The 16,585-nt window shown below is 42.1% G+C and overlaps 1 protein-coding gene across 1 annotated transcript in view; it reads right to left on the reverse strand.

The window, feature by feature from the left end:
- Positions 1-16,585, reverse strand: part of RNF115 (ring finger protein 115) — a 92,724-nt gene that overhangs the window by 38,226 nt on the left and 37,913 nt on the right. The window contains exon 3 of the mRNA XM_032151644.2: positions 12,290-12,347. Within this exon, the coding sequence (XP_032007535.1) occupies positions 12,290-12,347 (58 nt within the window). The remainder of the gene's footprint in view (positions 1-12,289; positions 12,348-16,585) is intronic.

Genomic DNA, 16,585 nt, shown 5'->3' on the forward strand with positions numbered 1-16,585 from the left:
AAAAAAAAAAAAAAAAAGAAATCCAGACATTTCTCTGTTTTTTTTTTCTTTTTTTCCTTTTCGAAATGGAGTCTTGCTCTGTCGCCCAGGCTGGGGTGCAGTGGCACGATCTCGGCTCACTGCAACCTCCACCTCCTGGGTTCACGCCATTCTCCTGCCTCAGCCTCCCGAGAAGCTGGGATTACAGGCATGTGACACCACGCCCGGCTAATTTTTTATATTTTCAGTAGAGATGGGGTTTCACCATGTTGGCCAGGCTGGTCTCGAACTCCTGACCTCAAGTGATCCGCCCACCTAGGCCTCCCAAAGCGCTGGGATTACAGGCGTGAGCCATGGTGCCCAGCCACATTTATTTCTTAAATTTAAAATTTCTTCTTGTTAAATCACACTGAGTTTACTTTTTCAGTACTCATCAGTTGTTTCAACTAAATCAGTTTTAAATCTCTATTCTTTCTCTTTTATGTCTTGTCTTGTTTCATGTCTTTTGTCCATTTTCATATTGAACTGACTTTCTAATTGCCTTAGTATCTTTTTTTAAAATTCTATATTTTAATAGTTAATTCCTGGTAACAGAAATGCAACCGATTTTTGTATATTGACCTTAGTATACAGAAAATTTGCTGAACCCTTAATAATTCTAATAATTTGTGTACATAGAAAACCCAAAAACAGGCTGGGCACAGTGGCTTATGCTTGTAATCCCAGCACTTTGGGAGGCCAAGGCAGGAGGATTGCTTGAGCCCAGGAGTTCAAGACCAGTCTGGGCAACATAGTGAGATCCTGTCTCTACAAAAAACTTCAACATTAGCTAAGTGTGGTAGCATGCACCCGATGTTCCACCTACTCAGGAGGCTGAGTGGGGAAGATCACTTGAACCCAGGATCTTGAGCTCAAGCTCATGAGGTCGAGGTTACAGTGAGCTATACAGAACCCTAATTATATGCTATGTTTTTTCCTATACATACATACCTATGGTAAAGTTTAATTTATAACTTACAACTTAATTTATAACTTAGACATAGTAAGAAATTAACAACAATAATAAAACAGAACAGTTATAACAATATATAATAATAAAAGTTTTGTGAATGTGGTCTTTTTTTTTTTGAGACAAGGTCTCAACTCTGTCGCTCAGGCTGGAGTGCAACGGCATGATCATGGTTCACTGCAGCCTCAATCTCCTAGGCTCAAGTGATCCTCCCACCTCAATCCCCCAAGTAGCTAGGACTACAGGGATGTACCATCACACTCAGCTAATTAAAAAAAAAATTTCTTTTTAGAGATGAGGTCTAATTTTGTGGCTGGTCTCAAACATCTGGCTTAAAGTAATCCTCCTGCCTCGGCCTCCCAAAGTACTGGGATTGAACCATGAGTCTCTGTGCCCCACTTTAAAATATCTTATTATAGCCGGGCGCAGTAGCTCAAGCCTATAATCCAGCACTTTGAGAGGCTAAGGTGGGGGGGGGGGGGCGCGTGGTCACTGAGGCCAGGAGTTCGAGACCAGCCTGGCCAACATGGTGAAACCTTGTCTCTACTAAAAAAATAAAAAAATTGGCCGGGCGCGGTGGCTCACGCTTGTAATCCCAGCACTTTGGGAGGCCGAGGCGGGCGGATCACGAGGTCAGGAGATCGAGACCACGGTGAAACCCCGTCTCTACTAAAAAATACAAAAAATTAAGCTGGGCGCGGTGGCGGGCGCCTGTAGTCCCAGCTACTCGGAGGCTGAGGCAGGAGAATGGCGTGAACCCGGGAGGCGGAGCTTGCAGTGAGCCGAGATTGCGCCACTGCACTCCAGCCTGGGCGACAGAGCGAGACTCCGTCTCAAAAAAAAAATAAAAAATAAAAAAATTTAAAAAATAAAAATAAAAAAATAAAAAAATTAGCCAGGCATGGTGGCATACGCCTGTAGTCCCAGCTACTCAGGAGGCTGAGGCATGAGAATCGCTCAAACCCAGGAGGCGGAGGTTGCAGTGAGCCGAGATCACTCCATGGCACTTCAGCCTGGGCAACAGAGCAAGACCCTGTCTCAAAAAAATAAAAATAAAAATAAATAAAATATCTTATTGTAGTATACTCACCTGTTTTCAGGCCATGGTTGACCACAGGGTAAGTGGGGGGCTACTCTACCAATTTAGACTCCTACCAGAGTATAAAAGCTTACATTTACCCCTACTCTGACCAACTTTTTTTTTTTTTTTTTTTGAGAAGGAGTCTCGCTCTGTCACCCAGGCTGGAGTAAGTGGCACCATCTTGGCTCACTGCATACTCCACCTCCCAGGTTCAAGCCATTCTGCTGCCTCAGCCTCCAGAGTAGCTGGGATTACAGGTGTCTGCCACCATGCCCGACAAATTTTTGTATTTTCAGTAGAGATAGGGTTTCACCATGTTGGCCAGACTGGTCTTGAACTCCTGACCTCAGGAGATCCACCTGCCTTGGCCTCCCAGAATGCTGCAATTACAGGCATGAGCCACTGCACCCGGCCTGACCAACATTTTTAAAAAGTTTTAAAAATTCTAATATATAAGCTGAAGAACAAAAAGTAATGTGCAGAGTAAAAACATCAATTAGATTTCTAGGCCAGGCACAGTGGCTCACATCTGTAATCCCGGCACTTTGGGAGGCTGAGGCGGGTGGATCACCTGAGGTGAGGAGTTAAGACCAGCCTAGCACGGTGAAACCCTGTCTCTACTAAAAATACAAAAAGGTAGCTGGGCGTGGTGGAGCATGCCTGCAATCCCAGCTACTTGGGAAGCTGAGGCAGGACAATTGCTTGAAACCAGGAGGCAGAGGTTGCAGTGAGCCAAGATCGCGCCATTGCACTCCAGCCTGGGCAACAAGAGTGAAATTGTCTCCAAACAAAAAGATTTCTCTAAATACTGGTGACGTAAAACACCTTTTCATTTTAACTGCCATTTGCGCTTCTTATCAAATCTGCCTTATTTCCCTTTACTTTCTAGTTATAGTCTTCATCTATTAGAGATCACTGGTTTCTAGTCTGAAAAATGGTCTAGAACACAAGAATTCTCTTGACCCAAAATTCCAAAGTAAACGTGACATTTAAAAACCTAAAACTATACTTGTCTTCAATAAGTGAAAAAGTACGAGCAGACTCTTCCATGTTCTCAATCATCTATCTCACTAAGGTGAATTACAAGAAGAAATCTATGATTCCCTTACTATATACAATTCCACACATTTGCTCACAGAAAACAACGCTCAAAGTAACCATTAGTTTCATTATAATATAAAAATGAAATATTTAAAATCTTGACTGGAAGAAAAGTCAAGCACCAAGTTCATAATAATCTGCTTTGATATTAACATACTTTAGATGACTATAAATTGTTACCGTACCTAATAATATATAAAATTTCTAAAGGATCCATGCTTAAAAACAGCTTCAACATCAGCATGAGGCATTTTTCTACTAGTATACAAAGTGCAAATTAGTGCAAATTAATAGTAACAGTCAATGTATTGTGGCCTATTTTAATCTCAAAATAATAGTGTACCCTGACCAAAGAACACGGGATAGAAAAGCACACCTCACAAATTTATACCAAATCAGCACTAAGGATAAAAATAGCTTCAGGTCATTTGTCTCTGAGTAAATTAAATAAGCATAAAAGAAAAAAAAATAGCTCATATAACAAAACTGGGTATTCAGGACACAGCTTACATAAGTAAAAACTAACAGAGAACACTATCACAGAGTTTTGCTAAAACAGTCTAAAGAATCACAGAGACAGTTTGACAAGTTTTGCCTTGAAAAACTGAAGATGTTACTCTGAATATAAGTACAACGACAATATTTCTGAAAATATTTGGGGTGAACTATTTGCACATTCAAAATAAAAAACAGGATGGACAATATCTTCCATTTAGCAGAACTTGCTCTACACTAACCATGATCACATCAGCACTTCTTAAAATATTATGGCCTGTTCCTCAATGAGTTAAACAGTTACCATATGACCCAGCAATTTCACTCCTAGTTATATAACCAAGAAAATTAAAAACATATGATCACACAAAAACTTGTACAAAAATATTTACAGCAGCATTATTATTCATAACAGGCAAAAAGTGTAAACAACCTAAATGTCCATCAACTGATGAAGAATAAATAAAATGTGGAATATCCATACAATGTAGTATTATGCAGCCATAAAAATGAAGTACTGATACATGCTACAGCATGGATGAACCTTGAAAACAGTATTCTAAGTAGAAAAGAGTCAGTCACAAAGGTTCACATATTGCATGATTTCATTTATAACAAATATCCTCTATAGGCAAATCCATAGAGACAGAAAATAGATTAGTGGTTGCCTAGGGCTGAGAGAACTGTGGAGAAATACGTAGTGACTACTAATGTGTATGGGGATTCTTTGGGGGATGATGAAAAAGTTCTAAATCAGTGGTAATGGTTGTACAACTCTGTGAATATACTAAAACCACTTAGCTGTACACTTTAACAGGGTGAATTACACAGTATATGAATTATATCTCAAAAAATAATATTAGAGTCTATAAAGATGAGTCAATTAAGGGTAAATAATTTTATAATTATTAACCTTAGAAATGTAATCTCAAAAAAGTTCACAGGCGATTTTGTGAAAACATTAAATCAAAGTAAGGAAGATACTCATCACCCCAAAATGTTTCCTCCTGTGCCTTTGTAATCCTTCCCTCCTGCCCCTTCCCATCTCCAAGCAACCCCGATCTTTCTGTGGTTTGCATTTTCTAGAATTTTATGTAAAGGGCATCATATTGTATGTACTCTTCAACAGAGGAATGATGTAGCTGATTAGTGAATAGCAAAATCTAATCTCTAATGATTTCGCATTTCTCCAGCAAGTGGAGTTCATGTATTAGGAAGTTGCACAAATGCAAAATAAGTTGTTCTGATTATGTGTGCCTGCTTTGCAGCCTCTAATTCTCAGGTAGGTCATCCTGTATAAACTTAGGATGTCCATTTGGCCACAATTCAACTTTGTGTTCCAATTCAGCTGAATAAAAATTAAATTTTTATATCCATCTGTCTGGTGTTCTATGTTTTATTTCTCAGTATGTTCTAGACTCAGGTAGAGGAAGTATGATCGATGATCAACCATCATATGTAACTAGACATGCCTAACACAGGATAATAGTTTAATAAATATAATGTAGCCATTAAAGAATATGAAGTCCCAATTTTTTTTTTTTTTTTTTTTTTGAGACAGGGTCTCACTCTGACACCCAGGCTGGGGTGCAGTGGCACGATCTCAGCTCACTGCAACCTCTGCCTCCCAGGCTCAAGAGATTCTCCCACCTCCGCTTCTCGAGTAGCTGGACAGGCATATGCCACTACACCTGGCTAACTTTTTATTTTTATTTTTGTAGAGACAGGGTTTTACCATGTTGCCCAGGCTGGTCTTGAACTCCTGGGCTCAAACGATCCGCCTGCCTCCGCCCTCCCCAAGTGCTAGGATTACAGGCGTGAGCCACCACGTCCAGCTATAATTCTAATAACTATAGAGAGACAAGTAAAAGGTTTATGACATAATACCAAGTAAATTTTTAGAGGCAGAAATACAATATACTCTTTTGACAGCAACTCTAAACAGTTTTGAGGTATGCACATGAGAAATGAGAAGTATTTTGCTAAAAAATGCATAAAGCTATAATCCAGTAATGAGAATATAGGATATTTCTCTTTTATTTATTTATTTATATATGGAGTCTCGCTCTGTTGCTCAGGCTAGCATGCAGTGGCACAATCTCAGCCCACTGCAACCTCCGCCTCCCGGGTTCAAGCGATTCTCCTGCCTCAGCCTCTTGAATAGCTAGGATTACAGGCGCCTGCCACCACACCCGGCTAATTTTTGTATTTTTAGTAAAGATAGGGTTTCATCACATTGGACAGGCTGGTCTGGAACTCCTGACCTCAAGTGATCTGCATGACCGGCCAATATTTCTCATTTTTAAAAAAGCTTAGGCCCAGGCACGGTGGCTCATGCCTGTAATCCCAGCACTCTGGGAGGCCAAGACGAGAGGATGACCTCAGGTCAGGAGTTCCAGACCAGCCTGGCCAACGTGGTAAAAACCCCATCTCTACTAAAAATACAAAAATTAGCCAGGTTTGGTGGCAGGGGCCTGTAATCCAAGCTACTCGGGAGGCTGGGGTGAGAGAATCACTCGAACCTAGGAGGTGGAGGTTGCAGTTAAGCCGAGATCGTGCCACTGCACTCCAGCCTGGGCAACAGAGCAAGACTCCATCTCAAAAAAACAAACAAAAAAAAAGCTTAAGGTTGTTATTTTTCAGTAACTATGGCTTAGGACAAAATCTGAAAGGAAATGTATGGAAAAGGGAGCTTTTAGAATAGTGAAACGCCACCAGTCGCGGTGGCTCACGCCTGTAATCCCAGCACTTTGGGAGACCAAGGCAGGCGGATCACGAGGTCAGGAGATCGAGACCATTCTGGCTAACACAGTGAAACCCCGTCTCTACTAAAAATACAAAAAATTAGCCAGGCGTGGTGGCACGTGCCTGTGGTCCCAGCTACTCAGGAGGCTGAGGCAGGATAATCGCTTGAACTCAGAAGGCAGAGGTTGCAGTGAGCCGAGATTGCACCACTGCACTCCAGCCTGGGCAACAGAGTGAGACTCTGTCTAAAAAAAAAAAAAAATTGGGAAACTCAAGATACATATTTTTAAATTTTTTACTGCCCCTATAATGCTGCTTATGTAACAAAAAAAAATTTTATTTAAATACATATAAATCAGACAGCTCAGAGCACCCTGCCCTCTTGTGCATACCTGAGAGCTCTTTTTTCCAGAAAGCCATGTATCTTATTTTCTCCTAATCTGAAGCAGCAGCCAGAGCCACTCTTGCACTGAAGCAATCCATTCAGGTAAGCTGAGACTCTAAGATCAGATGACCCACTGGCACCAGGTCATGGTCAGAAGTTTGCAAGTAATCAATGAAACCCTCAGGTAGCTATGGGGCTCACTTTCTAGATTACCACCAGGAAGCTTAGTATAGCAATGTCTTCTCTCTACAAACTGCTAGCAACATTTTCAGATTCACTCTCCACCAGCCCTCACACATTATTCAAACACTGCTCCCATGTAACTGGCAACCCTCCCCTATTTTCTCTCTATCCTATTAGTCTCTTATCTCCCATCTCAGTCTCATCTTTTTAAAAAAATGTCGGCCGGGCGCGGTGGCTCACGCTTGTAATCCCAGCACTTTGGGAGGCCGAAGCGGGTGGATCACGAGGTCAGGAGATCGAGACCACGGTGAAACCCCGTCTCTACTAAAAATACAAAAAAAAAAAAAATAATAAAAAAAAATAAAAAAAAAATAAAAAAAAAATAAAAAAATGTCAATACTGATTTTGTCAGAAATTTTCCTGGAATAAGCCTCTTCTAATATAGACAGTATTTTAAGAATTCAGCTATTAGTAAATGTTACTTATAGAAAATAACCACTTGATTGTACAAGCAGCTCCAGCTAAAGAAAAATAGAGCAAAACTGAGCATAAGTCTTTGCTGAAATTACCAACTAAAGCAGGGAAAAGAAAAACAACTTTAGTTTCTATATATAATTTTATTTCTAAGTTTTTCCTTCAGGGACATGAGCATAAAACCTTATAGCTTATGAATACTATTTTGAAATAATTTTCACATCTTTGCTTATCTAAATTCCACCCACTCTTCAAGGCTCCAGTGCAAGTTTTACCTTCACTATGAAGTCTTAATAATGGCTAAAATGTATCAAGCACTCACTAGATGGCAGGCACATTGCGGTCTACACACCTAGCCATGTATTAACTCATTTAATCCTCATAACATCCCTATGAGGAAAGGATGATTATTTCCCAATTTACAGACAAGGAAACAAGAGAGGCACTGAGAGATTCTAAATAACTTTGCCCAGGTTACACAGCCAATAAGTGGCAGACACAGGATTTGAGCTCAGGCAATCTGGTTCCAGAGGCTGTGTTCTTAATCACTGTTATATGACCTCTCCTCAAGACCCTGGCCTACCTTCTCTCTTCCTTCTACTATACTTGTTACATATACCCTAGAATAAATTTATCATACTCTGTACACTTTTTCCTTTTTTTTTTTTTTTTTTTTTTTTTTTAGAGACAGTTTTGCTCTGATTGCCCAGGCTGGAGTGCAGTGGTGCAATCTCCGCTCACTGCAACCTCCACCTTCTGGGTTCAAGCGAGTCTCCTGCCTCCGCCTCCCAAGTAGCTGGAATTACCAGCGCCCACCACCACGCCTGGCTAATTTTTTGTATTTTTTAGTAGAGATGGGGTTTCACCATGTTGGCCAGGCTGGTCTCGAACTCCCAACCTCCCGTGATCCACCTGCCTCGGCCTCCCAAAGTGCTGGGATTACAGGCGTGAGCCACCACGCCCAGCCTTCCTTGTTTTCTTAAGTGTTTGCACTTGCTCCACAACAAAATTTTAAGTTCCTTTCAGGCAAGCCAACTGTGACATTTACTTCCTGCCCCTATTTCTAGGAGAGTGCTATGTATGAAACATTCAGTATATACTTTCAGCCAGGCACAGTGACACCTGCCTGTAATCCCAGCTACTAGGGAACCTGAGGTGGGAGGATCACTTAAGCTCAGAAGTTCGAGTCCAGCCTGGGCAACATAGTAAGGCCCCATCTCTTAAACACACACACACACACACTTCTTAGCTAATTTATTAAAAATCCCTGGCAACCAACCAACCTTCCTTCCTTCCTTCCTTCTTTCCTTTTCTTTTCTTCCCTCTGTGACCCAGGCTGGAGTACACTCGGCTCGCTGCAAACTCCCTGTGTCCGGCTCCCGTGATTTTCCTGCCCCTGGGATTGCCGGCACGTGCCACCACCCCTCCCTGGTTATTCTCCTTTGGCTGGTGGCGTGGTTTCACCATGTCGGCCAGGCTGGTCTCCAGCTCCTGACCTCCACTGGTCTGCCCGCCTCGGCCTCCCGAGGTGCTGGGACTGCAGACGGAGGCTAGCTCACTCGGTGCTCGGTGTTGTCCGGGCTGGAGTGCGGTGGCGTGGTCTTGGCTCGCTGCAGCCTCCGCCTCCCAGCCGCCTGCCTTGGCCTCCCAGGGTGCTGGGATTGCTGCCTCTGCCCGGCCGACGCCCCGTCTGGGAGGTGGGAAGCGTCTCTGCCTGGCCGCCCATCGTCTGGGTTATGAGGAGCTCCTCTGCCCGGCCGCCCCGTCTGGGAGGTGAGGAGCGCCTCTACCCAGCCACCACTCCGTCTAGGAAGTGAGGAACGTCTCTGCCTGGCTGCCCATCGTCTGGGAAGTGAGGAGCGCCTCTGTGCGGCCGCCCCGTCTGGGAAGTGAGGAGCGCCTCTGCCCGGCCGCCCCTTCTGGGATGTGAGGAGCGCCTATGCCCGGCCAGCCCGTCTGGGAAGTGAGGAGCGCCTCTGCCCGGCCACCCATCATCCGGGATGTGAGGAGCGCCTCTGCCCGGCCGCCACCACGTCTGGGAAGTGAGGAGAGTCTCTGCCCGGCTGCTCCGTCTGGGAAGAAGTGAGGAGCGCCTCTGCCCGGCCGCCCCAACTGGGAAGTGAGGAGCGCCTCTGCCCGGCCGCACCTTCTGGGATGTGAGGAGCGCCTCTGCCCGGCCGCCCCGTCTGGGAAGTGAGGAGCGCCTCTGCCCGGCCGCCCCATCTGGGAAGTGAGGAGCGCCTCTGCCCGGCCACACCTTCTGGGATGTGAGGAGCGCCTCTGCCCGGCCGCCCCGTCTGGGAAGTGAGGAGTGCCTCTGCCCGGCCGCCCCGTCTGGGAAGTGAGGAGCGCCTCTGCCCCGCCGCCCCGTCTGGGAAGTGAGGAGCGCCTCTGCCCGGCCGCCCCTTCTGGGATGTGAGGAGCGCCTCTGCCCGGCCGCCCCATCTGGGAGGTCTACCACAGAGGCCAGAAGCAATGTGGGGGCTGAACGTGGTGGCTCACGCCTGTAGTCCCAGTACTCTGGGAGGCCGAGGCGGGTTGATCACTTGAGGCTAGGAGTTCGAGACCAGCCTGGCCAACATGGCAAAACATATGAAAAATACAACTGACAAACCAACCAACCAACCAAGCGACAACAAAACAGGTCTACCCTGGAGTCATACTCTAATTTTTTCTATTTTCCTCCCTTTCTGATCCTTTATTCCACTTTCTTTTTCTTCCTCTTCCTTCTCCTTCTTCTTTGTCAAATAGAGGATTGAATTATTATCATTGATCCATACAAAGTCCCTCTCTCATTTATTTTCTTTAATTCCCACCCCCCATTTCTATTCCCCGTCTTCCCATGTGCAACCTTCCTAATATGTTTGATATGCATCTTTTTGTTTGTATGTACTTTTAGAAAATGTTTATTGTTTTGTGTGCAAAAATAAAAAAATAAAAAATAAAAATCCCTGGCAACATCTAAAGAACACGAAGTTACAAGCTATGAATCAGCAAAATTACTTTAACCCCTGATAACTCATGCCATCAGTGTCGGATTTAGCATTACTAAAGTTAGGAAACTGACTACATATATTTATTTTTCTTCTTACTCAATGCATCTCTTCCTGGTGAGTCACACCTACAAAATTGGCAGACCAATCTATTTCCATTACCTAAAAAAGAACACTAAAGAAAAATCAAATGAAATTTCTTCTTCTGCATATGCATAATCAGTAAGTGACAATCTGTGTTATCACAAATAGCACACACAAGGGGAAAGAACACTGAAATCATAAAGGCTTCCAGGACTGGCAAACAGAATACATTTTATTTTTTTGAGATGGAGTCTCGCTCTGTCACCCAGGCTGGAGTGCAGTGGTGCGATCTCGACTCACTGCAACCTCTGCCTCTCGGGTTCAAGTGATTCTCGTGTTTCAGCCTCCCATGTAGCTAGGATTACAGGCGTGAGCCACTGTGCCTGGCCCAGAATACATATTAAATAATGTTTTTCAATCCATTAAAGTGGGAAAATAAAAATGCAAGTTCAAAACATGATCTGTCTGGAATCACTCTAATCAACCTGGGCAGTTCAGAGTTAACCAAAACTCTTAATACTGGATATTAAGAAGTAGCACAGACCATAAGCAGAAAAACCACCCTAAATAGAACAGGACCATTACCCAGACAATGTTGATAAATCTAACAACATCAAAATGTGGGGGCTACAGGTTTCAAAATAATTTTCAAATAATAAGGGAGAGAAGCTTAGGGTTTTACAGGCTTCTTATTAAATATCACTTTTCAAATATACTACTAGTACAATTTCAATTTACATACAAAACAGTGAAATATTTTGCTATCTCTCTAGGCACTTCAGCTATCTCTGGAAAAGGCTAATGTGATCCTAAAACATAAAGAAATCCTGATTATGGGATTTAACTTATTTCTTCCTTTTAGCATCTGTCAGCTTTCTAGAGCTGAACAAGTTGTATGGTAATATAGGGTACACATACAAACAAGCAAAAGAAAAACATCAGTGTTTTTTGTAGGCTGGCTGGTTTGTACCTTCTGGACTGTAGTCTCTAAATGATTAAAAACAGTATTAATGCCACTGAATTACACACTTTAAAAATAGTTACAATGGTTTCTTTAAAAAAAAAAACAAACACAACTAAAGAGACTTTAGGTCAATGGACAAAGTGAAAACAGAAAATTACTCTGGATTTAATATAAAATGGTATTCAAGAATGAAGACTAATGCCCTATTTTCAAATCACAGTTAAGATTTGTTTTTCCCAAAAAATATGGATGCCACATTATAAGAAGATATAAAATTATTTGCAGAACCCATCTTGGGATCTGAAAGGCAAGTAAACATCCTTAATCTACACCAAACTACTGTGTTGACTAGAGGTAAGCCCTGGAAACCGGTACCTCTGTACAAGGTTGAAGACTATTTCATTGTGACTTCGACAACTCATCCTGGCCTGCACTTTACCTGGTTGTCACACCACTAAAGCAGAGTCGGCAACACTGTTATTTCAAAAACAGCAAAAGCTTTTTATTCTCACACTGTATATACAATAACAAAGTAGAAAACAAGAATTAAAAACACTACCAGTTTAAAAGAATACAGTTTGAGGCTATTACTTTCTCCTAATCAACGGTTTATCAAAGGTAACAGGCCCAAGCCCTAGCTACTGAAAACACAAATCTTCCCAAGGGTTACTATGGCCCACATTTTTTCTTATACATTCAGTTAAACTCTGATGTTTTGCCACACTGGATAGTATCTGCCATGATTTTAACAGCTAACCACTTCTTAAATAATTCCCACAGCTAAAAGAAAACTTACCTCTGCAAAATGTGTTGTTGTGCTATTGTCTATCCGACTGCCACCACCACCTAAAAAACTAAAGAGAAAAGGAATGAGTGGTGATTCTATTCCCAGGAACAAGCTTCCCTCCTAGAAGCTAAATATAGAATGGCATAATGAGAACAAAGCCCAATAAGGAAAAATAACTCATCCCAACACAACACCTATTAAAGGAAATTATGAATAACTGGCACGTGAATTAATCTGTGAACAGTATCATAAACCACAAAATCAAGTGGTTTTCAAGGCTAAATCCAGTGAAAAATTGGAGAAGCCACCATAGAGAAGGAAGAAGGACCCACAGGCAGCAATGCAATTCAGATTTGACCTATCAAAAGAAAAATATTTATCCTCAAGAACGCTAACAAAACAAAATGTTTCACTAAAAAACCATTCAACCACCAGATGAACACAACATTTGAGGCTACAATAGTCAGTACTTCTTAGGAATGATTAAATGTAGTAACGTAAGGGGCCTGGTACTGTATTTAAAACATTATAAAAGGATTCAATAAATATTTCTCCCCCTACCCACCTTTCAGGACCCATCTCAAATGCTACCTCCTCCATCAAGCCTTTCTGAACTCACCAACCAAATAAGACTCTTCCACACCCTTCTGCACTCTCACTTTGATTCTAAAACCTACCTTGTATGATAAATATCTAGGATTTGCCACATCCATTTCAACCCATTTCCCTCCTTCATTAATATAAATTCAGAAGGCAAAGACTGCAATTTATTAATGCCTCAAATACATGTAGAGTGTTTATTAAGTGTCAGACATTACACAATACTATCACCTTTAAAAATCCTGCAATGTCAATATCCTATATTGATACTCAAAAGTTGTTGAATTAATCACATGTGAAAATGATAAAATAACTATTCCCAAAGACTCTGAAGAGTGGAGAGAAATATTAAATCCCATTGTTCCCATGACATTTGCAAAGAACAAAGAAAACAAGCTAACACATCCGGGAAGGGGGGGATGGAAAGAATCACAGGAACTGCTGGATACCACTTTTACTTCAAGAGACACACTTAAGCACACAAACATACAAACACCCCAATGATAAGTTCACAAACTACTAAAAATAGTTTTCATTTGTAGGATTACAATACCAATCCAGGCATTGTGCTGAGCTCACTGAGGAAACAAACACACCCTAGTCTGAAACCAAAAGTGAAAAAGCAAAGCTAATGCCATTCTTTATGCAACCATTCTCAAGCCTTATTCTCTGATAAGAAACCATTTAATACCTGTATTAATTTCAGAAAAACGCTTTTGTAAAAATCACTCCAAATGTATAACAAGCCCAAAAGTACTTGTACATCTATGCTAAATAAACAGCTAATTGAACTACCACATACCATAAAAAACTACGTTAAGTGGCCGGGCGCGGTGGCTCACGCTTGTAATCCCAGCACTTTGGGAGGCCGAGGCGGGCGGATCACGAGGTCAGGAGATCGAGACCACGGTGAAACCCCGTCTCTACTAAAAATACAAAAAAATTAGCTGGGCGTAGTGGCGGGCGCCTGTAGTCCCAGCTACTCGGAGAGGCTGAGGCAGGAGAATGGCGTGAACCCGGGAGGCGGAGCTTGCAGTGAGCCGAGATTGCGCCACTGCACTCCAGCCTGGGCGACAGAGCGAGACTCCGTCTCACAAAAAAAAAAAAAAAAAAACACACAAACAAAAAAAAACAAACAAACAAAAAAAAAAAAAAAAAAAAACTACGTTAAGTGGCTATGTATCCATTTGATTGCTCAAGCCCAGACAGGCTTCCAGGACTCTTCCTTCCTGCCTTTACTACACAGTTTCAGGGATTCAAACATCCTTGGTAATTGAAACCGCAACTCTTATCTTCTGGTGTTCTGCTCTCCCTGAAGCTACCTCACCGTTCCCTTTCCTTAAAATTCCTTTAAAGAATAATAGAGCTAATCATAGAGAAGGGATAATAAAAACCACCACATTGTTCTGAGAAATGTTACAAAGCTTAAGAAAACTTACAAGGTGCTCCTCTACATGGAAGTTGAAGAGCAGATGGAGCCCATTATCTAATATTTACATGCAAGGCCCTCCTCTTACTGGTTTTTACCCTTCCACTACTTACCACTGCAATTGCTAAGTATTTAAATCAGCAAATGTTTATGAACTTTATAGAAGGAAATATCATACTGCCTCTAAGACAAGGATTCTAAGAAAAAGATTTCTTCTTTCATTTAAAACACTAATCTCTTTCAAACCACACAGTCTTTGTATTTGAGTAAACTGCTACCAATAGCACCTATATAAGACAACCTTTGATCTACAAAGACACATAAAAGAATTAAGAACAAAAGCCACAGAATCCACAGTTCCCTGCTAGACAAAGATTCATCCTACAGTTAATCATTCTCATTTATAACTGTATTTGCATAAAAGTACTAGCTGCCTAAAGAAACCAGGGTTACTACTTGAAAACTTGGCAAAAAATAAGCCCATTAATTGCTCCCCCACAACCAATATATCTTTTATTTAGCACATGCAGAGCATGAGTGCCTGAAATAAGTATTTGATGCAATTATAATGGCACAAACAAAAAGCTATTCCAAGTTAGCATGCCATCCACACAAAATTGCTAATTTTGCAGTCATGCTAATCTTACACGTTTAGTGTTGGTATTGTACTATTTAAAACAAAGACGAAATTTAACTGTATCAAAATAGATCCCATGCCACATATTGCCCCAGAAGCTCCAGCTTATTTACACATATAATCACCAATCATTAGTAAAACTAATAGTACATACTGTAAAATGTGTAGTTTTTCCTGGTTGTGGAAGGGACCTTCAACTTTAGATTCTGCCAACAGTAACAGTAAAGGAATTACCTACTGCCATTAAAATCCCCAAAGTCACTCCAAGATTAAGATGCTTCAGATTACAGATTCTTTTTGACCAGTCGGTACTTCTCCAATTTTCAGATGAATGTTTAACCAAATAGCCCCAAAAGAACAAATGTGCCACTGTGTTTAGCCAAAAGAGGCCATCCTATCAATGCTATTCTAAAATTTATTAAAATTTTAAGTTAGGCCAGGTGCAGTGGCTCACACCTGTAATGCCAACACTTTGGGAGGCCGAGATGGGTGGATCACGAACGAGGTCAGGACTTCAAGACCAGCCTGGTAAACATGGTGAAACCCCATCTCTACTAAAAATACAAAAATTAGCCAAGAGTGGTGGTGCACGCCTGTAATCCCAGCTACTTGGGAGCCTGAGGCAGGAGAATCACTTGAACCTGGGAGGCAGAGATTGCAGTGAGCCAAGATTGTGCCATTGCACTCCAGCCTGGGCAATAGAGTGAGACTCTGTCTCAAAAAAAAAAAAAAAAAAAAATTTAGGTTGGGCACGGTGGCTCATGTCTGTAATCCCAGCACTTTGAGAAGCCAAGGCAGGCGGATCACTTGAGGCCAGGAGTTTGAGACCAGCCTGGCCAACACGGCAAAACCCGTCTCTATTAAAAATACACAAAAATTAGCAGGGCATAGTGGCGGACACCTGTAGTCCCAGCTACTGGGCAAGCTGAGGTCCAAGAATCGTTTGAACCTGGGAGGCAGAGGTTGCAGTGAGCCGAGATTGAACCACTGCACTCCAGCCTGGCAACAGAGCAAGACTCTGTCTCAAAAAAAAAAAAAAAAAAAAGAAAAAAGATTTTATAGTTTTGTTCACATAAACAAAAAAGGAATAGTAATAGTCACTTTGAGAAATATTTCCCCTTTTTATCAGCTGTATACCTTTATTAAGGCCAATAAGAACAAGTTCCAAGCATTACAAACCCATATATTAATATTACACTGGAAAGATGGCCTAAGTTTGACAGCAATAATCTTTTCTTTTTTCTTTTTTTTGAGACACAGTTTCGCTCTTGTTGCCCAGGCTGGAGTCTTGGCTCACTGCAACCTCCACCTCCTGGTTTCAAGTGATTCTCCTGCCTCAGCCTCCCAAGTAGCTGGGATTACAGGCGCCCACCACTACACCCGGCTAATTTTTATGCTTTTAATGGAGACGGGGTTTCACCATGTTGACCAGGCGGTCTCAAGCTCCTGACCTCAGGTGATCCACCCACCTCAGCCTCCCAAAGTGTTGGGATTACAGGCGTGAGCCACCACACTGGCCAAATAATCTTAATAAGAACAAGAGACTCAAGGCCTCCTCAAAGCAGAGTAACAATTGGTTTCCCTGGCTACAACAGCCTGTTTAACTGATTAGGTATCTTTGTCAGAAGTCACTCCCTAA

This window comes from Hylobates moloch, unplaced genomic scaffold (genome assembly GCF_009828535.3).
Source record: "Hylobates moloch isolate HMO894 unplaced genomic scaffold, HMol_V3 SCAFFOLD_5, whole genome shotgun sequence".
In the NCBI taxonomy this organism is placed as follows: Eukaryota; Metazoa; Chordata; class Mammalia; order Primates; family Hylobatidae; genus Hylobates; species Hylobates moloch.